This window comes from Amphiprion ocellaris, chromosome 16, assembly GCF_022539595.1.
Source record: "Amphiprion ocellaris isolate individual 3 ecotype Okinawa chromosome 16, ASM2253959v1, whole genome shotgun sequence".
Taxonomy (NCBI): domain Eukaryota; kingdom Metazoa; phylum Chordata; class Actinopteri; family Pomacentridae; genus Amphiprion; species Amphiprion ocellaris.
In genome coordinates, this window is record NC_072781.1 from 32,505,830 (window position 1) to 32,524,177 (window position 18,348).

The following is an 18,348-nucleotide window of genomic DNA, read 5'->3' on the forward strand; positions in this document are numbered from 1 at the left end:
GGGTGCTACAACGAAATATGTCCCCACGGGGATTAGGGATATTGGTTCCGCTAAGCGAAACCGAGCGACAGATTAGGCGGTGGTTTACTGCAATGTTTAACCCTCCTGTTGTCTTCATTTGCGAACACCAAAAAAATACTGTTTCCTTTTCTGAAAAAAATCCCAAAATTCAGCAAAAAAAAATTTCTGAAAATTTGTTAAATCTTCAGGAAGAAAATTCCAAGAATTCCTTAAAAGTGTTTTTTTTTTTTTTAAATCCCCCAAATTTGGCAAGAAAATTCTTGTAAATATTTTCAAAAAATGAGTAAAAATCTTTTTTTTTCAAAAACCTAAAAAAATCTAAAGTGATTACATATATATCAGCAACTTCTAATGTTATCTTTAAGAACATTCACATAAAAATCAACCAAATTCCAGCGAAATTCGCTGAATTTTGGTTGATTTTTTTGTGAATGTTCTTCAGAAACATTTTTAACATTTCTTTTTTTTCCACCTAAAAATGTTCAAAGATTTCCCTAAAATGTTGAAAATGTGGTCATCAGAAATTTCACTGTGGAAAATATAATTTTTTTCCCACATTTTCAAACTTTAAAACGGGTCAGTTTTGACACAAGGATTAACCTTAACCAGTCTTATCTTAAGGACAACTAGTTATTTCTGCTACAGTTAACCATAAGCTAACCAGAACACCGAGGCTAGTAGTTCATCAGGGTACCAGATTTCGGATATATTAATGTGAACAACAACAACAAAAACAGCAACAGTTCACAGCTTGTTTATGCAAATATGTGTCAATCGTTTTCTGTCAGTTTTGCTGACACTGATTATTGAGTAATTACAGATAATCATATCAATTAAGGTTTAATCTATCTATCTATCTATCTATCTATCTATCTATCTATCTATCTATCTATCTATCTATCTATCTATCTATCTATCTATCTATCTATCTATCTATCTATCTATCACATATAACACACATGTAGTTAATTAGCAAGAAATAGATAATAAATAACATGTAATTAACAAGCTCTATTGGACCTCATATTGAGAAAACCTTAATAACCACATTACAAGTGCACAAAAAGGGATTTTAAGGCATAATATTGAGTGAGGACCAAAAAGAAGATAGGGGTCATTTTATCTGAAATCATCGAATTTCTAGAATATTTTCTACTCAACCTGGAGATGCCGACCATCTTCTGACATTTTTTCTTACATAAAATATGGATATTTATAAATATATTTGTAAAATTCTAGCTTTAACAATAAAAAAGACTTTTTTCATTTTTGTGACCAACTATTTCATATTAAAATTATTCTATGTTTTGTTTTGTATTTTAGTGGCATGCAGCTACGCATTCTTCAGAAAATATTAGTCATAGCAATAGCTAACCTCTGCATTATCACATTTTTTTTGTTATTGTGAGCTCAGAGATGACGCTCATGACAGCTTTTGTTTTCATATTTCAACTTGCCCATAATCAGAGGTTATTTTATCGACTTGTCCAATATCAAAGATTCTGATTCACTGACATGTTGAGAAATAACTGAAAATTTCTTAGAAGAACCTGGATGATAAATATACTGTAGTTAGGTATACTGCTGGTTTATTCTTGTCCTTTTTTTGTACTGATGTGCCTACATTTCTGCACAATCCACTTGGCAGCTGTAACGCTGCATATAGCTCAAAACATCACGGCAGATGCGATTGGCTTATTTTGTACTCATTACAGACTGTATTTGTGTCAATGCATGCTCTATGTTTGCCACTACAAGCCAAGAAACTGTATTAAATAATGGCATTCGATCTGAGGTCATGTAGAAACAGTCTGTTACATATTTTGCAGAGAAAAATGAAAATTTTACTGTAATTCCATCCATTTTCTATCTTGATAAATACCGAATATAACCAAATTTTAGAAATTCTTAAAACAGTTCATGCTTTAAGGAGTCTGGTTTGTCATCTTTCAAAATAAAACATCCACATTTCTGTAGTGGTGATGTTTTTATTTCAACTCTGAGGTACATATTTACTGATTTCACACAAATGATACCAGGCTACATGTATGTTGTTCACACATTAGCACGACACGGAGAACACTTACATCAACATGACAGTAGACATGCACAAACAGGGCGGCGACGGGCGTTAGCGCCGGCGGCTAACCGCACCGACCCCACCGTTGGCTTGAACACAACCAATCACAATGGATGAAACCACTGACTCGTGTGTTGGGGGGCGAGGAGAGGACGAGGGGGAGGAAGAACAGATGAGAAGAGGGGCTAATACCTAAAATATTAAGACAAATCGTAACACTGAGCACCATAATAAACAATAAATATGTTCAGTATTGACAATAAATATCAATAATAATCTCATAAATAATATTTTTATTCCTTTTCATTAACATATATCCTTAAATCTCATGTAAGTTGCACACTTTCCCATCAGATAGTGTAGGTTACACACACACTCTCACACACACTCTCTCTCTCTCACACACTTCGTCTTTCTCTTGAAGTACATTTCTGTCCAGTGTTACGAACGAGAGCAATACTGTGGGAGCAGGAACACGGGGTTTCTAAAGGTGATGCTTAGCTCACTGGGGGTCACATGCAGACTGATATGTACAACTGTAAACTCACTCATCCCTCCCTGGCGCCTCATCTTTTCGTCTCTTTTTCTACCTGCCCTTCCCTTCGTTTTGCCCTCTCTTTGCCCTCCCCCTCTGGACGCGTCTATTTCAGGTCGCCGGCGTCGCCCTGGATGGTCTTTTTGATGCGTAGCAGCATCGTGGTCAGCCACTGGTCCAGACGAGACACCGAGTCGAACTCCTTCACGGCCTCCGTGAACGCCTCGCTGTTCTGCTCCTCGTGGGCTTCTAGGAGTTTCTGTCGAGACAAAACTCAAACATTACTTCAAGAAACAGAGGAAGAGTGAATAAAAAATGATGCAAAATTTGCTCTGAACAAAAATTTTGAAAATGACTTATTTGAATTTTTAATTTCAGAGGTTGAAGAAGTACATAAGTGTGCTCAAAGTAAAATAAAAGTACTCATTATGCAGAATCATACATATTATACTACTGTATTATAAGTATTAATTCAGTAATGTTGCAGCTAAAGCTATCTTTAATTATTTTATATACGGCTTAATCTACAAAAATACAGTTGTAGTTGTAGTTTACTTGTCATTTAAATTAATAATCTGAATGTTCAAATTAACTGAAGCTTCAAAATAAATGCAGAGGAGTACAAAGTGTAGAAGAGAGTAGAAGCATAAAGTCTAAATACATTAAAACTGTACTGAAGCACAGTATTTGAGTCTTGTACTTGTTGTCTACTATCTAGTTGCCTTCTACCACTGTTTAACTTTAAAGTTGAATTCCAAAATAGTTTTTTTTCCAGGAATGTATGTTAATCAGCTAAACTGCACAAGACATTGCTTGCACGGTTTCGACTATCGCTAATATAACCGAGAAAACAAATTTTTATTATCAAAAACTGCTCCTAACAGTGTAAACAACAACATCACTGCCATAATGATGTACATGTAGGGAAGGCAATCAAATTCATTATATATATGACATGAAAAAACTTCAATATTCTCCATTCAAAATAATGAAACAATGAATTTACCTTTAGCAGTTTGAGCTCTCTTGAGTCTGTGAAGGCTGGAAACATCTCCTCATACTTCTCAATGGCCAACTGAAACACACAAGAGTTTAAGGAACAGCCAAGCTGATGTTTGCTGATTACACTTTAAAACTACTGTGGTGCAACTAATCCACATTATGCAGTGTTCGTCTGCAGGAGCTCAGTGGTGGTACCTTGGCATTCAGTTCATCCACGATGAAGTGACACAGCGAGGCCTTGAAGAAATACTCTTTAGCGTTGTACTTCAACAGAGGATTGTCCATAGTGCTCATTGCAACCTGAATTTTACAAACCAAACAATCAGTTATTTGAAAAAATACCCAGCAGACTCAAAAAATGCTGTGTCAAGGTACTGCTAAAGCAAACCAAACATTTCCTCCTGCTACAGCATTCTAATATTTTCAAAAGTAATATTTGCCAAATGAACAATGGATGCATTCAGCTGTTACCTGTTCATAGATTTCAATAGCTTTCTGGTACTGCTCCAGCTGAGCGCTGTAGTGTCCGACCTTCAGGAGACATTTGTTGGCTGAGCTGAGACACACAAACAAAGAAACTCATGAGCTACTATGTGGATTCCTCCTGTTTCCACCATAATGGCCTCGACTGAAATTTTTACTACCCTCAGTTTCCACTCTGAATCCTTACTTAGACAAGTAAGAATGATTTAACTGAAAAGTACCTAGAGAGAATAGTCTGACAAACTATCTATCTATCTATCTGATCATACATCGACTCGAGCACTGTTTCTATCTTATATACACATGCAGAGACATTATGCTGTCGACAGTTTTTGCATTGGTCGCAATCAGTGCTACTACACACTTATAATATGTCAGTATCACTGCTCTGTTCTATTATTAGCCTTCTTCTTCATTCACTTGTTTATTCCCACTTGGAAAGCAGCACAAAACATCCACAGTCTGATGTGTCAGCTCCTAAGCAGCTCTGCTGGATCCAGATGGAGGTTAATGACTTTGTTCAAAAGTTCCTCAGTAGTGTTAATGATGATAATCTACCACATCTTGTTTGTCTCAAACTGGTAAAAAATAAACTGCAGTTATAAATATGCATAATGCAGAAGATATGAAGACCTGCCTATCTAGCTAGCTACCTACCAACTGACTGACTGACACACCAACCAACCAACCTATCTACCTATTTACCTATCTTTACCATCCATGCATCCATCCATGCATCCATCCATGCATCCATCCATCCATGCATCCATCCATCCATCCATCCATCCATCCATCCATCCATCCATTTACTCCACATTCAAGCAGCATGTTTACCTGTTAGATTCTTCTCCTTTGTAGTAATCTGCTGCCTGCTCATAGTGAGCAATTGCCTGAAAAACAAACACGAAAATGAGGACATCCAGAGTGTCATAAAAATCAGACCAGAGGAAGTAAAATTAAATGTACACCAAAGAAATGCAGCTTTACCTTCTCAATGTCGACCAGCTCAGACTCATAAATCTCTGCTATAGTGATGTGATGCTTGGCTGCGATGGTGAACCGACCCTGCAATCGACACAAACATGAAGGCCAGGTATTATTCCAAGATAAGACTGACAGATGAGTGATTTAAAGGTGGGGGAAGGGTCTCACCATGTCAGTGTAGATGTCAATGGCCTGATTTAGACAGTTGATGGCCTCTGGAAAGAGACAGATAAGAAAGAAAAGGAGTTCTGTTAAAAATGCAAAGAAACTGGAAAGAAGAAAGTCAGATTAATACTGTTCAGTTCCAGTTTCCTCCCTCTGTGACTGCTGACCCGCTAACCCAAAGTATTTTATTAAGCTCGTCACAGGAAAGCAGGAGAGACGCTGCAACACAAGCCAGATATCCATTTTCCTCGAGGCGTCCCAGGAGTCGGTTTTAATCCTCCAATAATACCAGCTCTGGTTGTGAGACGGTGGGTGATGTGCAGAGGCTTCCCCTTTCTGCCTCATGTAAACACCCGGACAGAACATCCATTCACGACATCATCATGTTCATCATTATGTAACATCTATGAGGCCACCTATAATCCCTTGAATGTCTTGGAGCTTGGATTTGGGTTGTCGCCACGTGTTGCCGCTGTCACAGTTACTAGAACCAACAACCACCTCAGGTTAACCCTCTGAACCCAACAACCAGGTAGCAGGTTTAAAAAGCATGAAATCTTTTGGAAAAGTAGGCAAAACTGTATCATTTATCAAAACAAGAAACTGAAGAAACCAAACTGAACAAAGGTTCTTGAACCATCCATCTGTGACGTGCAGTTGCATCAGAACAATCCAAATCTGACTTTACAATCATGGAATTTATTGAAATCACTTTATTCTACATGTCTCATTTTAAAAAAGTATCTTAAAATTATCTATTTGGTCTAACCAGGTTCTTTTAAAAAAGAAAAATTCTTCAGAATTCTGTGGAATCACCGAGCCATTAATGACCTTACCGCAACAAAAAGTTAAATTAATAAAATTCATGGACTTTTGTTCCGAACTATGCTGAAGCTTGAAATTGTGATATTTTATAAAAATCACATATTCATATTTTATCAGAGCCACAAACTGTAAAAATAGAAATAATTGCTAGATTTTCAACTTTCGATAGCCCTTGACCTATCATATTTGAATTATCATTCTGTCAGAACATTTACCCAGTAAAATCACTTTTTTCTACATGCCTCATTTAAAATTTCACCAAAAGAAATACCTGTTTGCTCTAAGAGAGGAGATAAGTATGTAGACAGATTAAAAATGTAAACAGTAAAATATTTACAGTATGGAGAGTTTCTTTCCAGTGCTGGTAACACCTCTGGATACTTGAAAAATATTGGACGTATTGACTCCACATTTTGAACATTTTTGTAAAATGTATATTACATGTTTTATGATTTCTTTAATTCTAACTGTGTCATTCTGCACAGAAGACATTTCTGAGTTCACTGTTCTTCATGGCTGTCCTGTTTCCATAGAGGTGAAGGAACAAAGAAAGACTCTCAAACACCCAGTGGATTTCAGAGGGTAACATGCAGAATTTTCCAAAACAAACAGCATAAATCATCTTGTTGTTTCTGTAATGACTTATACTGTAGATGGCAACAGATATTCTACTGACTGAGACGTGATACTTTGCAGGTAAGAAGTGTTTAATGTAGACACAGAGCATAGAAAGATCATAAAAAGATGTTTAGTCTTGGTAAGAAGAAAAGAATGAATGACAACTAGACTAAAACTAGCATAAAAATCCTGCAAGATCAGAATTATTGCCTGTGCCTGCTCCAATTCAGATATGTAGATCCATCAATAAACAGTCCTCTGTGCTTGTTTGTGCTGCAGTTTGTGACTGAGAAACTGAGGAAATCATGGTGATTTGAGTGAGTTAGTGGATGGAGAGATAACACAGACGGAGCTGGAGGAGGCTGAATATTTGATCAGTTTCTTGATGTTTGTGCTGCTTCTGCTGCTCATCCCTTTCTTCACTAGTTAAAATTGAACATGTTTAAACTACAAAATGTGTGAAACTGGCAGTGACTACATCAGGAGTCCTTCAACAACAACAACAAGCTCTGATTTTATCTCCCAGTTGAGATAAATGAATGGATTTATCTCCCGGGCCCAGTGGTTCAGAAAGTATAATCTGGATCAGAATGATTTAGAGACCACATGTTTTCTCTTCAGCATCAGGTAATCCACTTGACTTTTGTGTTGTTTTTTCAAAGACACATTGGATTGGATTGACTGGATCTCCCTGATGCAAACATAACAGATTCTTTTCAAGTTTACCAAATATCCAGATTATCAGTGATCTAATGGCACGACATATTACAATACAGGCTAATAGCTAACAGAGAACAACAGCCTTTTAAACAGTCCCACGCCTCATGTATTCCTGATAGGTTGTAAATCATTAAAAGGTTACATGTCCAGCAGATAACAAAGTAAACAACATCCAGGAGTTCATTTGTAGTCTCTTTCACAATCCATTTTCTTCAGTAACTTTACAAATGGATAATTGTCTCTCAGTTGTTTATGTTTGCGCTGTTTGCCTCAAAAGTCCAATTTTCCATTTCTGTGTTTTGCTGTTGTGGCTGGACTCTACCATCAGCACTGCAGCCAGACAGATCCACTAACACAACCACATTATGCATTATACAGAGCACCCAGCCATGCAATGATTTATTATGTGTTAGCCATGAATAAAATGAAGCAAACAATACAATATGTTGTCTATAACATAGCATCAACCCTACAAACCACAAGCAGTTTTATGGGTGTGCTTTACATTTTTCCTCACTCTGGACTCTTTGTTCACTACAACATAAAGTCCTGCATCTCTATAGAAACAGGACAAGAAGGACTAGAAGGACAGAGAACTCAGAAATGTCTTCTATACAATGTGACGCGATTATAATGCCATAAATCAGAAAACAATAAGTACAATTTATTTGACTATTAATTTTGGAGTTCATTTCTTGCCAACACTGAAAAAAGTATGGCCCAACACACAACAGACATTTTACTGTTTACAGTTTCATTTTGTTTCTATACTTGTCATGCCTGCAGTTCAGCTGAAAATTCCTTTAATTTTTGTCGTCACAACAGAATCACAAAGGATTTCACCACTGTGCTGTGAAAATAAGCATCAAATGTTTGGTTTTTACATGGTTTATTTTTGTAGAGTTTTAAAACGAGACATGCAGAATAAAAAGATCTTGATGAAATATCTAAATTTTATTCTTAGAAATGGATAACTGGAAGAGCGTACCACACATGATTAGTTCAAGGACTGCAGGAAACTTATAAATCCAATGGTTCTTTTTGTTCTTACAGTTTCTGGCTCTGATAAATGAGGTAATTATGGTGAATTTTAAAAAAAACAAGAAGCCTTTTGATCATATCTGCAGGTATTTGGGTTCAGAAGGTTAAAAGGAGACATCAGTTGGAAGTTTCCGTGTCAGTTTGCAGGCGTTACTGTGGACAGAGCTGAGAGGTTTTTGGGGGATGCATTTGTGAAACGGCAGCGCTCACCTTGTGGGTCGGCCTTCTTGTAGGCGTTGCCGGCGTCGACGAAGCTGGTGGCGGAGTCCAGTTTGTTCTGAAGCTGCATGTGGAGTCGAGCAGCCTGACAGAATGCATTCCCAGCAGCTACACAATCAAACACACACACAGCCGAAAAGCTTCAACAAACGTGCTGAACATTCACTTTGTTCTGGCACTGAACCAAACATTCCTCATCTTTTAATTCTCGCTGTCCTTGCATGACGTTACGGTGTTCATCACTCAGACTATGAACAAGAATGATCATTATTTAACAGTTGTTAACTATAATTTTAAAAAATTATTTTCATATTTTCTGTTTTGTTAAATTATAGATAATGACCTCAAAAAACACAGAAAATTCATAAAATTTACACGATAACATTGTTAAACAAGTCAAAAGAGTCTCTACATCAAAAACTGTATTTTTAAAAATGGTAATTTGTTCTTTTGCAATGTTTGATCATTATTTTACAATATTTTTCTTGTATTTTAATTAGCAAAATAACCCCCCAAAAAGTTATTTTGTAGATAATTGTGATTTTTTTTTGTAGGAAAAAATGTGTATATTAGGGCTTAATGACATTTCAGCAAAAAACTACTAGTTAATTGGTTGATTTTCAAATAACACACACATCCAAAATCTGTGGTTTGACAGTGATTTGGTCTTTTACAATGAGTGACCATAAATATACACAGTTTTACTGAAATTAAATCAGTTAAAAATATGTTTAATTTATACATGTAGATAATTTGACCTGTAATTGGTGCTATATAAATAATATTGAATTGATTTGAATAGATATTTGCTGTTATCTTTACAAATTTTACAAGTTACAGTATTCCACTGGCACGCTTGCTGCCAGATTTCTACCGTTTATATTGCAGTTTTTCAACATTTTTATAGCGCACATCAGGCAGCAAACCTGAAAAGACACATGGACAGCTAAAGAACGCTCAGCAGGAGCTATTATTGGCACATCTGCTCTATCTGGAGCACTCGCTGGTTTGTGCACACATGAACATCTTCGTCATTTGTCCTGTAAAGCTCTCACTGCTGCAACACAATACTTTCTGCAAGCTGCTGAATCACACTCGGTTGAAACGTGGATGGAAACAAGCGTTCACTTAGACGTGCGTGTGTGCATGTGGGCGTTTGCGTGGGAGTTTGTTTACTTGTGCAAAGTGTGTTTCTTGTGCAGCATGAATGAGACGTGTGCATGTGTTCGTGTCACTCACCACTCCAGTTCTTTGCCATCTTAAACATGTTGGCTGCTCTGGCGTACATGTCGCAGGCGTCCTCCACCTTATGGTTCCCCCTATAACACACACACACGTGAACTCGTGGTGCATTCAAGAACAGAAAACAATGCTGCTCACCCACATTAATGCTTCACATTGTCCTGCAGGTCCATGCAGGGTTTCAGCTGAAGGGCATCACTGCAGAGAGCAGCATCCTGCTGCTCAAACACTCAAAAAGCCCATATTTTTCTCCTTTATGCTCCATAAATTGGACATTTTACCTCCCACATGTGTCATCTCAACAAATACAGCGCAAAATTGAACTCATGTGTGCATCTGCTTCCTCTCTGGTGAAGTACATGCAGCCTGAACTAGACCTCATACTGTTTGCTGTCAGTGGGGCAGAGCGCTGGCTGTGCAGCTCTGCATCAACATGAAGAAAAAGAAATGCATGGAGGACGATGAATCAAGCACCCGGAGTGAGGAGACTGAGGCTGCAAATTGTGGTTTGTTGATTATAAATGCATTATGGGGTTGTGCATTTTCATTTGACATAACAGGATATTTAACTGTTAACCCTGTGAAGATGGGTTGTTCAAAAAAAAAAACAATTAAAATGATGGTCCTGTCGCTAGTCATGTGTGATGTACTGATCCCAAAAATTAACCAATCCTGAGCTAAAAACCATTATACTACATCAAAGTCACTTTTATTCTACATGCCCCATTTAGTTATTTGACAAAAAATGCTTTAAAAAGATTTCATTCCAGAAATTCACTGGTCCTCAGTGCAAAAATTCAATGACTTCTACACTGAACTGCAGGCTGTGGTTACACATATAAGAGACATATATAGAAACAAAACAAAAATAAAAAGTAGTAAAAAATCTATAGTCTGCCAAGCCACCATTCTTTATTCCAGTGACAGAAACAACCATGTGCACTTGGAAAAAAGTTGTCAGTGTTGAGTCCAGATTGTTTTTACCAATTATAAATTCTTCTACATTAAATAATCAAAGAAATTCAAGACAAGACAGTTCTCTCTCCTTCTAGTCATGGTTGTTGTTTCCATAGATGTGCAAGACTTTATACTGCAGTGAAAAATGAGCTCACAGTGATGAAAAATGTAACAGGAGCAAAAAAAAAAAAAAACAGAAATTGCTTGGTATTGAAAAGAGAGAATGCAAATTAGGACCTTTATTGAACTGATTTGATTTGATCTGATTTAATGTTTCACACTGTGTGCATCTCTAGAGAAAGTGGACAGAAAATAGGACTCTCACGATAACTTGTTTAAGGAACAATAGTGAAAAACATGCAACAACAAAATAGCGATAACTGCAAACCAGAACAAACAGACAAAACAAAGAGGATCTGCCTCATATTGAAACATTATCTGTTTGATAAATAAAGTGTTGTGGTTTGGGAGCTTCAAACAGTGGATATTGTTGTCATTATTTGACATTTGTCGGCTTTGTTGCTCCCTTCCTTTCTCGAGAGCATTTTTCATAAAAGAGACGACAGGCATTTTAGAAACAGCATATTGTTCAGTTGTTAGCATCCTTTGTCTGCACTAATCTTTATGTGAAAAGACATTTTTATATCATGCCTCACCGCTAATTATACCACAGATACTCTGGCACCATGACCTGCCATACACTGACCTCCACTATATTCGCCTCAGAACTCCAGCTCATTAAATAAACATGCTGGTGCTCATGTGGGAAACACAGATGTGACCCATTTCAGTTCTCAAGTGTTGGGACACTGCTTGATTAAATAAAACCACCATGCTACATATCTGTCACACAGATTTCATGTGAAATGCAGACAAGAACTTGTGCTTTTCACAAAGAGGAGAACATTATCTTGCAACTGGACTTTAAATTAACAAATTGTGGGTTTAAAGTCTCAATTTGATCATTTGCATCCCTAAGTACATAAGTAGAGATTTAAAACCTACAATATTTCTTGAGATTTTATTCATTTTACTGCTTTGTGCAACATGTTGTCATGGTGTCTGAATTTTTATTTACATTTCAATCTTATCTATTCATGTAGTCATGCTAGTTCTTTGAAAAGTGCAGTTCATCACAAATTCCTCAAGTTTTTCAAAGTGGCCTCTTTATACGTCTAAAGAAGAACTAAAAACATTCAGTTCACTCCCATGCGGAAGAAAGAAAATAATCTCTTAGAATCAGAAAGTTGTAAAATTGACTTTGTGCTTGATAAATAACTCCAAGAGGTAACTAATTATTTAAATAGTTGTCACGTCGATCAAGTAATCAATACCTTTGACTGCAGTTTGAAAGTTCATATCAATCAGGGCTGTACGATATATTGATTTTAGAACTGACAATAAAATGCACAACAGCCACACGGCAGGAATGAAGAAAGACAAATGAACTCAAACACAAATCTAGAATTAGAACACCTTAATTCACCTTTTTAAAGCTAATTTGTGGTCTCTGAGCTGTCTGGACTGCTGCAGTAACTGTTGGAGAATAGAGGCCTCTCTGTGCACGTCTGCCTACTTAGCTTAGCTTTATATGGAGCATTCAGGGGATGTTGGTAAATTATAGTACAGCAAACTGATTTGTAGTCAGTGAAACATTTTGGGTACATTTCTTTTTAATATTTAGCCTCCCAAAAATGTTCTGAATTCAGATGAAGATTATTTTAAGTCTGATTTTGATGCAGATTTGTCCATCAGCAGGAATGAAGAACAACAAGCAACTCTTTGTTTATTTAAAGTGCAATAAAAACATTTTGTCACTAAATAACTGTGATAAACAATCATGATCTCAATGTTGATAATAATATTACCATTTTAATCCTAGGTAGTTATGAAGAATTATAAGGTCGCTACAGAGAGATGACTCAGACCAAAAACAAATTCTCTGCCAGCAGTGTAACACAATGATGCCGCTACATGAGACCAATTTAGTTTGGCCATTTTAATCAGCAGTAGAGTGCAAAGCCAGATCTGAATGTTCTTCAAATTAAAAAAATGTTTCCAGTTCCTTTGCACCATGTGAGAAAGGCTTCAAATGGTGTGCACATAGTAGAAAGGCATTTTTCAGGATTTTTTAAATTATTTTTTAAATTCGATGCAGATGCACTTCTGCAAAATCACCAAAATCATTCTAGATTATTTTTTTACTAAATAGTGTTATTCATGTCATCTGGTAAAAACCCTTGGATTTCTTTTTAATATATCACAGAAACACTACATGTCACAATATTATTCTTTTATTCCAATATCGTGCAGCATCAATTATTTTTTCCTCTTTCTTTTATATCTCTACTGATGCAGCCTCGATCATTTATCACTGTATGAGACCACTTCACAGCGAGCACTCAATCAATAGCCTTAATGAGTCGCTTATTAAAATATTCATTTATTTGTTGATTTTTAAAAACTGGAAATACTGTACACATCAAAAATCTGGTTTTACAGTGATCTAGTCTTTTACAATGCATGACCATGAACATATAAAGTTTTACTGTATTTCAGTAAGCTAAAAATAGATCTAATATATAGATATTTGCTGATGTCTCACATTTTTTAAATGTTAGACTATGCCATATTTTCTGGCACCCTTGCTGCCAGATTTCCATGATTTATGTTCGAGGTTTTTTTTTAATTTTTATTTTTTTAGTGCACATCAGGCACCAAACCTGAAAAGACACATTGACAGCTAAATTATGCCCAGCAGGAGCTATTATTGGCACATCTGCTCCATCTGGAGCACTTGCTGGTTTGTGCACACATGAACATCTTCTTCATATCAACTAGTAAAAATCCCAATATTTTTTTCAGTATATCACAGAAAAACTAAAAGTCACAATATTATTCGTTTTTCCCCAATATTGTGCAGTATCAATGCTTTTTTCTCTATCTTTTATATCAGACACAGGCTCAATTAGTTATCACTGTATGAAGCCACTTCACAGCGAGCACTCAATCAATCAATAGCCTTAACGAGTCTTTTAACTGATCAAGTCTATCTATTGATTTATCTGTCCCAGATTACATCATATTACACTCACACTCCATTTGACTTGTAAACATCCGCCCCTCCCACACACATGAAGGCCACTAGCGCACGCACGCACACGCGCACACACACACACACACACACACACACACACACACACACACACACACACACACACACACACCCGGGTCCTCCGCATCCCCCCCGTCCTGACTGCGCTGCTCTGCCCGCCTCCCTGCACCCTCCGCTCGGCCTCTCGCTCCCTCAGAGGCCGCTCTCATCATTTCATCCTGACTCGAAGGCCACATAACCCGCATTGGTGGCTCCACTATGGCGCTGTGGAAGAACATGACACGAGGAGACAATGTCACGGTGAAAGTTACAGCCTCTGCAGGGACGAGAGGACGGATCTGGATGTAAAATACACAAAAACTGGCGGATGGAGGATTTAATGAGGATGCGGCCGCCTGTGGTGCAGCTAAAAGCGGAATGTTGGGTGAATAACAGCGATCCGTGACGGGGCCTGCGCAGGAATCCCTCCCCCATACCAAAATGAGCGACGCTGGTAAACAGAGAAGAGCATCTTTTACCCGAACATCCCTCCGAGGAAGGATCCGGACGCCTTGACCTTCTTGTCGGCGTCGGCCATCAGCTGCATGGCCTCCTTCTCCTTGCCGGAGTTGTCCATGGCGAGCCGCTGGAGGAGGGATGGGAGGAAGACGGGCCGATGTTCCGCAGTGGACGGAGAAGCGGGGCGGTGAGGAGACGAGGGAGACTCTGGTGCTGATGCTGAGGGGGGGCGGGCTGCAGCTCTTCTTCGACGGCCACCGAGGAGGGCCAGCGGCTTAGGAGCACCGCCTGCTGGACAGAAGAGGAACAGCAACCTCTCTACCTCCACATCCATCTACCTCTACCTCTTCCCCTCTATCTCTATCCCTCTACCTCTCTACCTCAACATCCATCTATCTCTACCTCTCTACCTCTTCTGTCCCTCTCAACCCGTCCGGCCAGCAGCAGATGGTTCCCCCACATTAGAGCCGGGTTCTGCTCGAGGTTTTTTCCCTGTTAAAAGGGTGTTTTCCTGCCACTGTCTCCTTAGGGCTGCACTGGGGGTTCAGGCATATGGGTTCTGTAAAGCGTCTTGAGACAATTTGACTGTAATTTGTGCTATATAAATAAAATTGAATTGAAATGATTTCTTAAAGATGCATTAAAGATGATATTTAGTGACTTGGAAATTTTCCCGTTTCATCCCGAGTGTAACTTTTCAATAACCTTTTCACAGAGTCACTTGTAATCAAAATACAGTTTCTATCTTTTCATCTATTTAAAAAAAAAACACAATTGCATGTAAAATTAAGGCTACAAAATGTGTTCTAAATATAGAAAAGTTAACCTATTTGTACAAGATGGTTAGTTTTTGCAGTAAAATATTACTCTTTTTTCAATGTTTATTTTACAGTGTAAAAGTGTCACCACCAATGATTGTCTCATATTTATGATACAGAGTGTATTCACTGTCTAACACTGGACTTCTGTGTTGTTTTGTGCTATGGTTTTTGTTCTGTGGTCGTTTTTATTTTTCTATCTGTCCAGGGATAACAGTTATAAAGTAGCTGCTAGTTAACTCTGGTGTGATTATAATTCAATGGCCCACCTGCAAAAATAACCAGGATAATAAAATAACGTGATCAAGCTGACACATGACTAACTTCTCTTCTCAGATCTAAACAATTGATCACATGATATTAATGAGTTACACTGACTTTACATACAAGATGTAAACTCAAAAAGCAACAAACCATAGAATTTTGACAATTAATATTTTATATTAAGTTCATATCTTCATTTTTTGCTCTTTTATTTACAAGAAGAGACAAATAAGACCATGAATTCTGCACTTGGACCTGATTTTTTTGTTTTTAGCCACCAGAGGACGGAAGAGTCAAGCTATAAACACATCTGACAACTGATAGTTGGTAAATGTTAGGAAATAGCTACATGTCTACACACCGAGCAAACATGGGATAATGTATCCATATAGATTCATTTTGTGTAAATTCAACATTCACTTCTGTTTATGCTCTGTGCAGGTCTCTAGCTGCTGTAAATCCAGTAAAAGTGGTGTAAAACCTGAACTGTTGACTCCTACAGTGACACAGTTTGGGACCGCTTGTACTTTTAGATGGAAGACTCACTGAAAACCAACACAAAGTTATTCTGAGTGATCATATTTATCTTGTAATGAAACATTTCTGTCTTGAGAGGTCACTGTTGAGTCATGTTTTGGTTTTATGTACACGTATTTCTGCCCAACATTGTCACTTTTCCAGTGAAAACATAGTACTTTTATAAGTTAGAACAAATTTAGACCAGAAATGCAGTCGATGTTTGGATACCAGATCTTCAGGAGGTCCAGTTTACCCCGCCAGTCAGGTAAGTTTATACTGCAGACTGAAAATTTCTTCTTCTGAGGCAAACAGCCAACAAATTATAATATGCACAATGTTTGAATACCATACAAGGACTAAGACTGGGAATTCAAGATGTTCTGTGAGCTCAGTGTCTGCACCAATATAGAAAAGCTAGCAACAAAGACAGCATATGCAACAAGATGTTTGTAGAACATTGCTCAAATTGTGCCAATGCATGAAAAAAGCTCTAAACTAGTTAACTGTTTAATGTTCTACTTGCTCAGGTCTGCCTTGAAGCACAGCTGACAGCTTCTAGCTGAGAACCCAACAGATCTGAGCTGAGGAAGTTTCTTCATCTTCAGGATCTGTATAAAAACAGCACCGTTGATGTCTGATCTACTGGTGATTAACTGTAAGAAAATGAGAAAACCATTTACCTGGGCAGGTGAAAGTCGCTGTTGGATGACGATGTTTGTAATTCAGCTGTTGCTGCTAAACGCTTCAGAGCAGAAAGCTGTAAATCTCATTAGATGTACTGAAAGTGAGGAGTCAAGCATAGGTGGCACCAGTGTTCCACTTTCCAGAGGCGTAGAAACTTGGAGAATTAAGCCGCGATTCCACAAACACCTACTCGGCGCGGTGCGGCTCGTCTTTGTTTGCAAGCGTTTCCATATGGATTACTGCATGATATCAGGTACGATTTTCCGTACCTCCTCGGCTGAGGTTCCAACCGAGATGAAGTGCAAAGCAATACTGATTTATCAAACTGGAATATTCTTAAAACAGCTGTTTTAATGTTTTGGTGTTTAATTTGTCATGTAATCTTGCTAACCTTCACAAATAAAACAATAGCACAGACATCTGCAAAAGGTACAAAAGTTTGTCAGAATTGCATTCAAGAAAACAATAGCGGTCCGGGGACAGAAAAACAGAAGTATAACAAGAAGAATAACTTTTAACTTTTACATGACACGTAGTGCATCAGTGCATCCTGTACATCTCTGTCCTCCTCCTCTACACCTTGTGCCACTGCAGGCTCATGTGCTGCTGCTTCAGGTAAATCCCATGAAGTCTCATCAGAGAGCATCTGAAACACATACACAGCATACATATTTTAATACCTAATAGCGATAAACTGCAGCCATTACAGGGTCGTTCACAGGACTGATACACGATAGCTAGCGAACTAGCATTAGCTTACCCTCACATGTCGTCTCGTTCATATCCTCTTGTCTTCAGCTTGATACTGCTGTATCGCCTCCCAAACTCTCCTGTGTGTCTCCTGAGTGTTTCGACTCGCCGCTCTCAGCTTTCTCAGACTCTTCTATTACTTTGAATCTGACAGAAAGCCACAGACCGAGCAGCAGGTTTACCTTCGCCTCCGTTATGTTGCGTTTGTGTCGCACACAAATGACGTTAAGGGACTTTCGGCTCGCTGCGCTATGACGACTCACCCACGATGAGGCTATATGGAAAAACAACTAAACCGAGACGAGCCGAGTCAGACACAATAGTGGCGAACCGTACCGCGCCGAGTAGATGCTTGTGGAATCGCGGCTTTAGAGCCAAGAAGAACTGAAGATGTTCTGTTGGTACAAAAGGACTGACATCTTAAGAAGACACTTAATGTTGGTGTCTCCTTCCAACAGAAAGCGTCTTAATACCAACCTATAACCAGCTTATTGTATTTCAGCTTGTTGCTGCTGTGAACAGCTCATAACACTGAGCTAAAAGAGGCTGAAAGGCTGAAATGTTACTTAGTGCAGTTTCAATCTAAACAAAAAAAACTTTAGAAAAATTTAAAATATTTTATATAAACGTGAACAGGATATTTGCTGTTTTGGAAAGTTTGAAATCTAATCTGACAGATGATAAACTTCACTTCTCAGACCAGAAGGACTGATTACAGAACACACGATATTACTGAGTTCTACTGACTTTACAGACAGGATGTAAACTCAAACAACAGAAAAATAGTTTGAGTTCTATCTGTTTATCT

At 38.0% G+C, this 18,348-nt stretch overlaps 1 protein-coding gene across 2 annotated transcripts; it reads right to left on the reverse strand.

The window, feature by feature from the left end:
- Positions 1 to 1,989: 1,989 nt before the first annotated feature.
- napba (N-ethylmaleimide-sensitive factor attachment protein, beta a) lies at positions 1,990 to 14,737 on the reverse strand. Of its 2 annotated transcripts, XM_023295910.3 has the most exons (10): positions 14,526 to 14,737; positions 9,933 to 10,012; positions 8,685 to 8,801; positions 5,274 to 5,320; positions 5,109 to 5,186; positions 4,956 to 5,011; positions 4,110 to 4,194; positions 3,834 to 3,938; positions 3,643 to 3,711; positions 1,990 to 2,895 (listed from the first exon to the last, which is right to left on the reverse strand). In XM_023295910.3, the coding sequence occupies exons 1-10, from the start codon at positions 14,621 to 14,623 to the stop codon at positions 2,743 to 2,745; spliced, it is 888 nt and encodes a 295-aa protein (XP_023151678.1). In that variant the 5' UTR covers positions 14,624 to 14,737; the 3' UTR covers positions 1,990 to 2,742. The 2 variants fall into 2 exon arrangements, with proteins under 2 accessions (XP_023151678.1, XP_023151679.1); XM_023295911.3 differs by lacking the exons at positions 5,274 to 5,320; positions 9,933 to 10,012; positions 14,526 to 14,737 and having other exon boundaries at positions 8,685 to 8,792.
- Positions 14,738 to 18,348: the final 3,611 nt, after the last annotated feature.

What these genes read in the sequence shown, in the direction of transcription:
- napba (XM_023295910.3), bottom strand. Translation starts at nt 14,623, where the DNA reads ATGGACAACTCCGGCAAGGAGAAGGAGGCCATGCAGCTGATGGCCGAC. An exon ending in CTATTGAAATCTATGAACAG is followed by an intron (nt 3,939 to 4,109) that starts GTAACAGCTGAA and finishes TGTAAAATTCAG; the next exon opens with GTTGCAATGAGCACTATGGA. An exon ending in GAGAGCTCAAACTGCTAAAG is followed by an intron (nt 2,896 to 3,642) that starts GTAAATTCATTG and finishes TTGTCTCGACAG; the next exon opens with AAACTCCTAGAAGCCCACGA.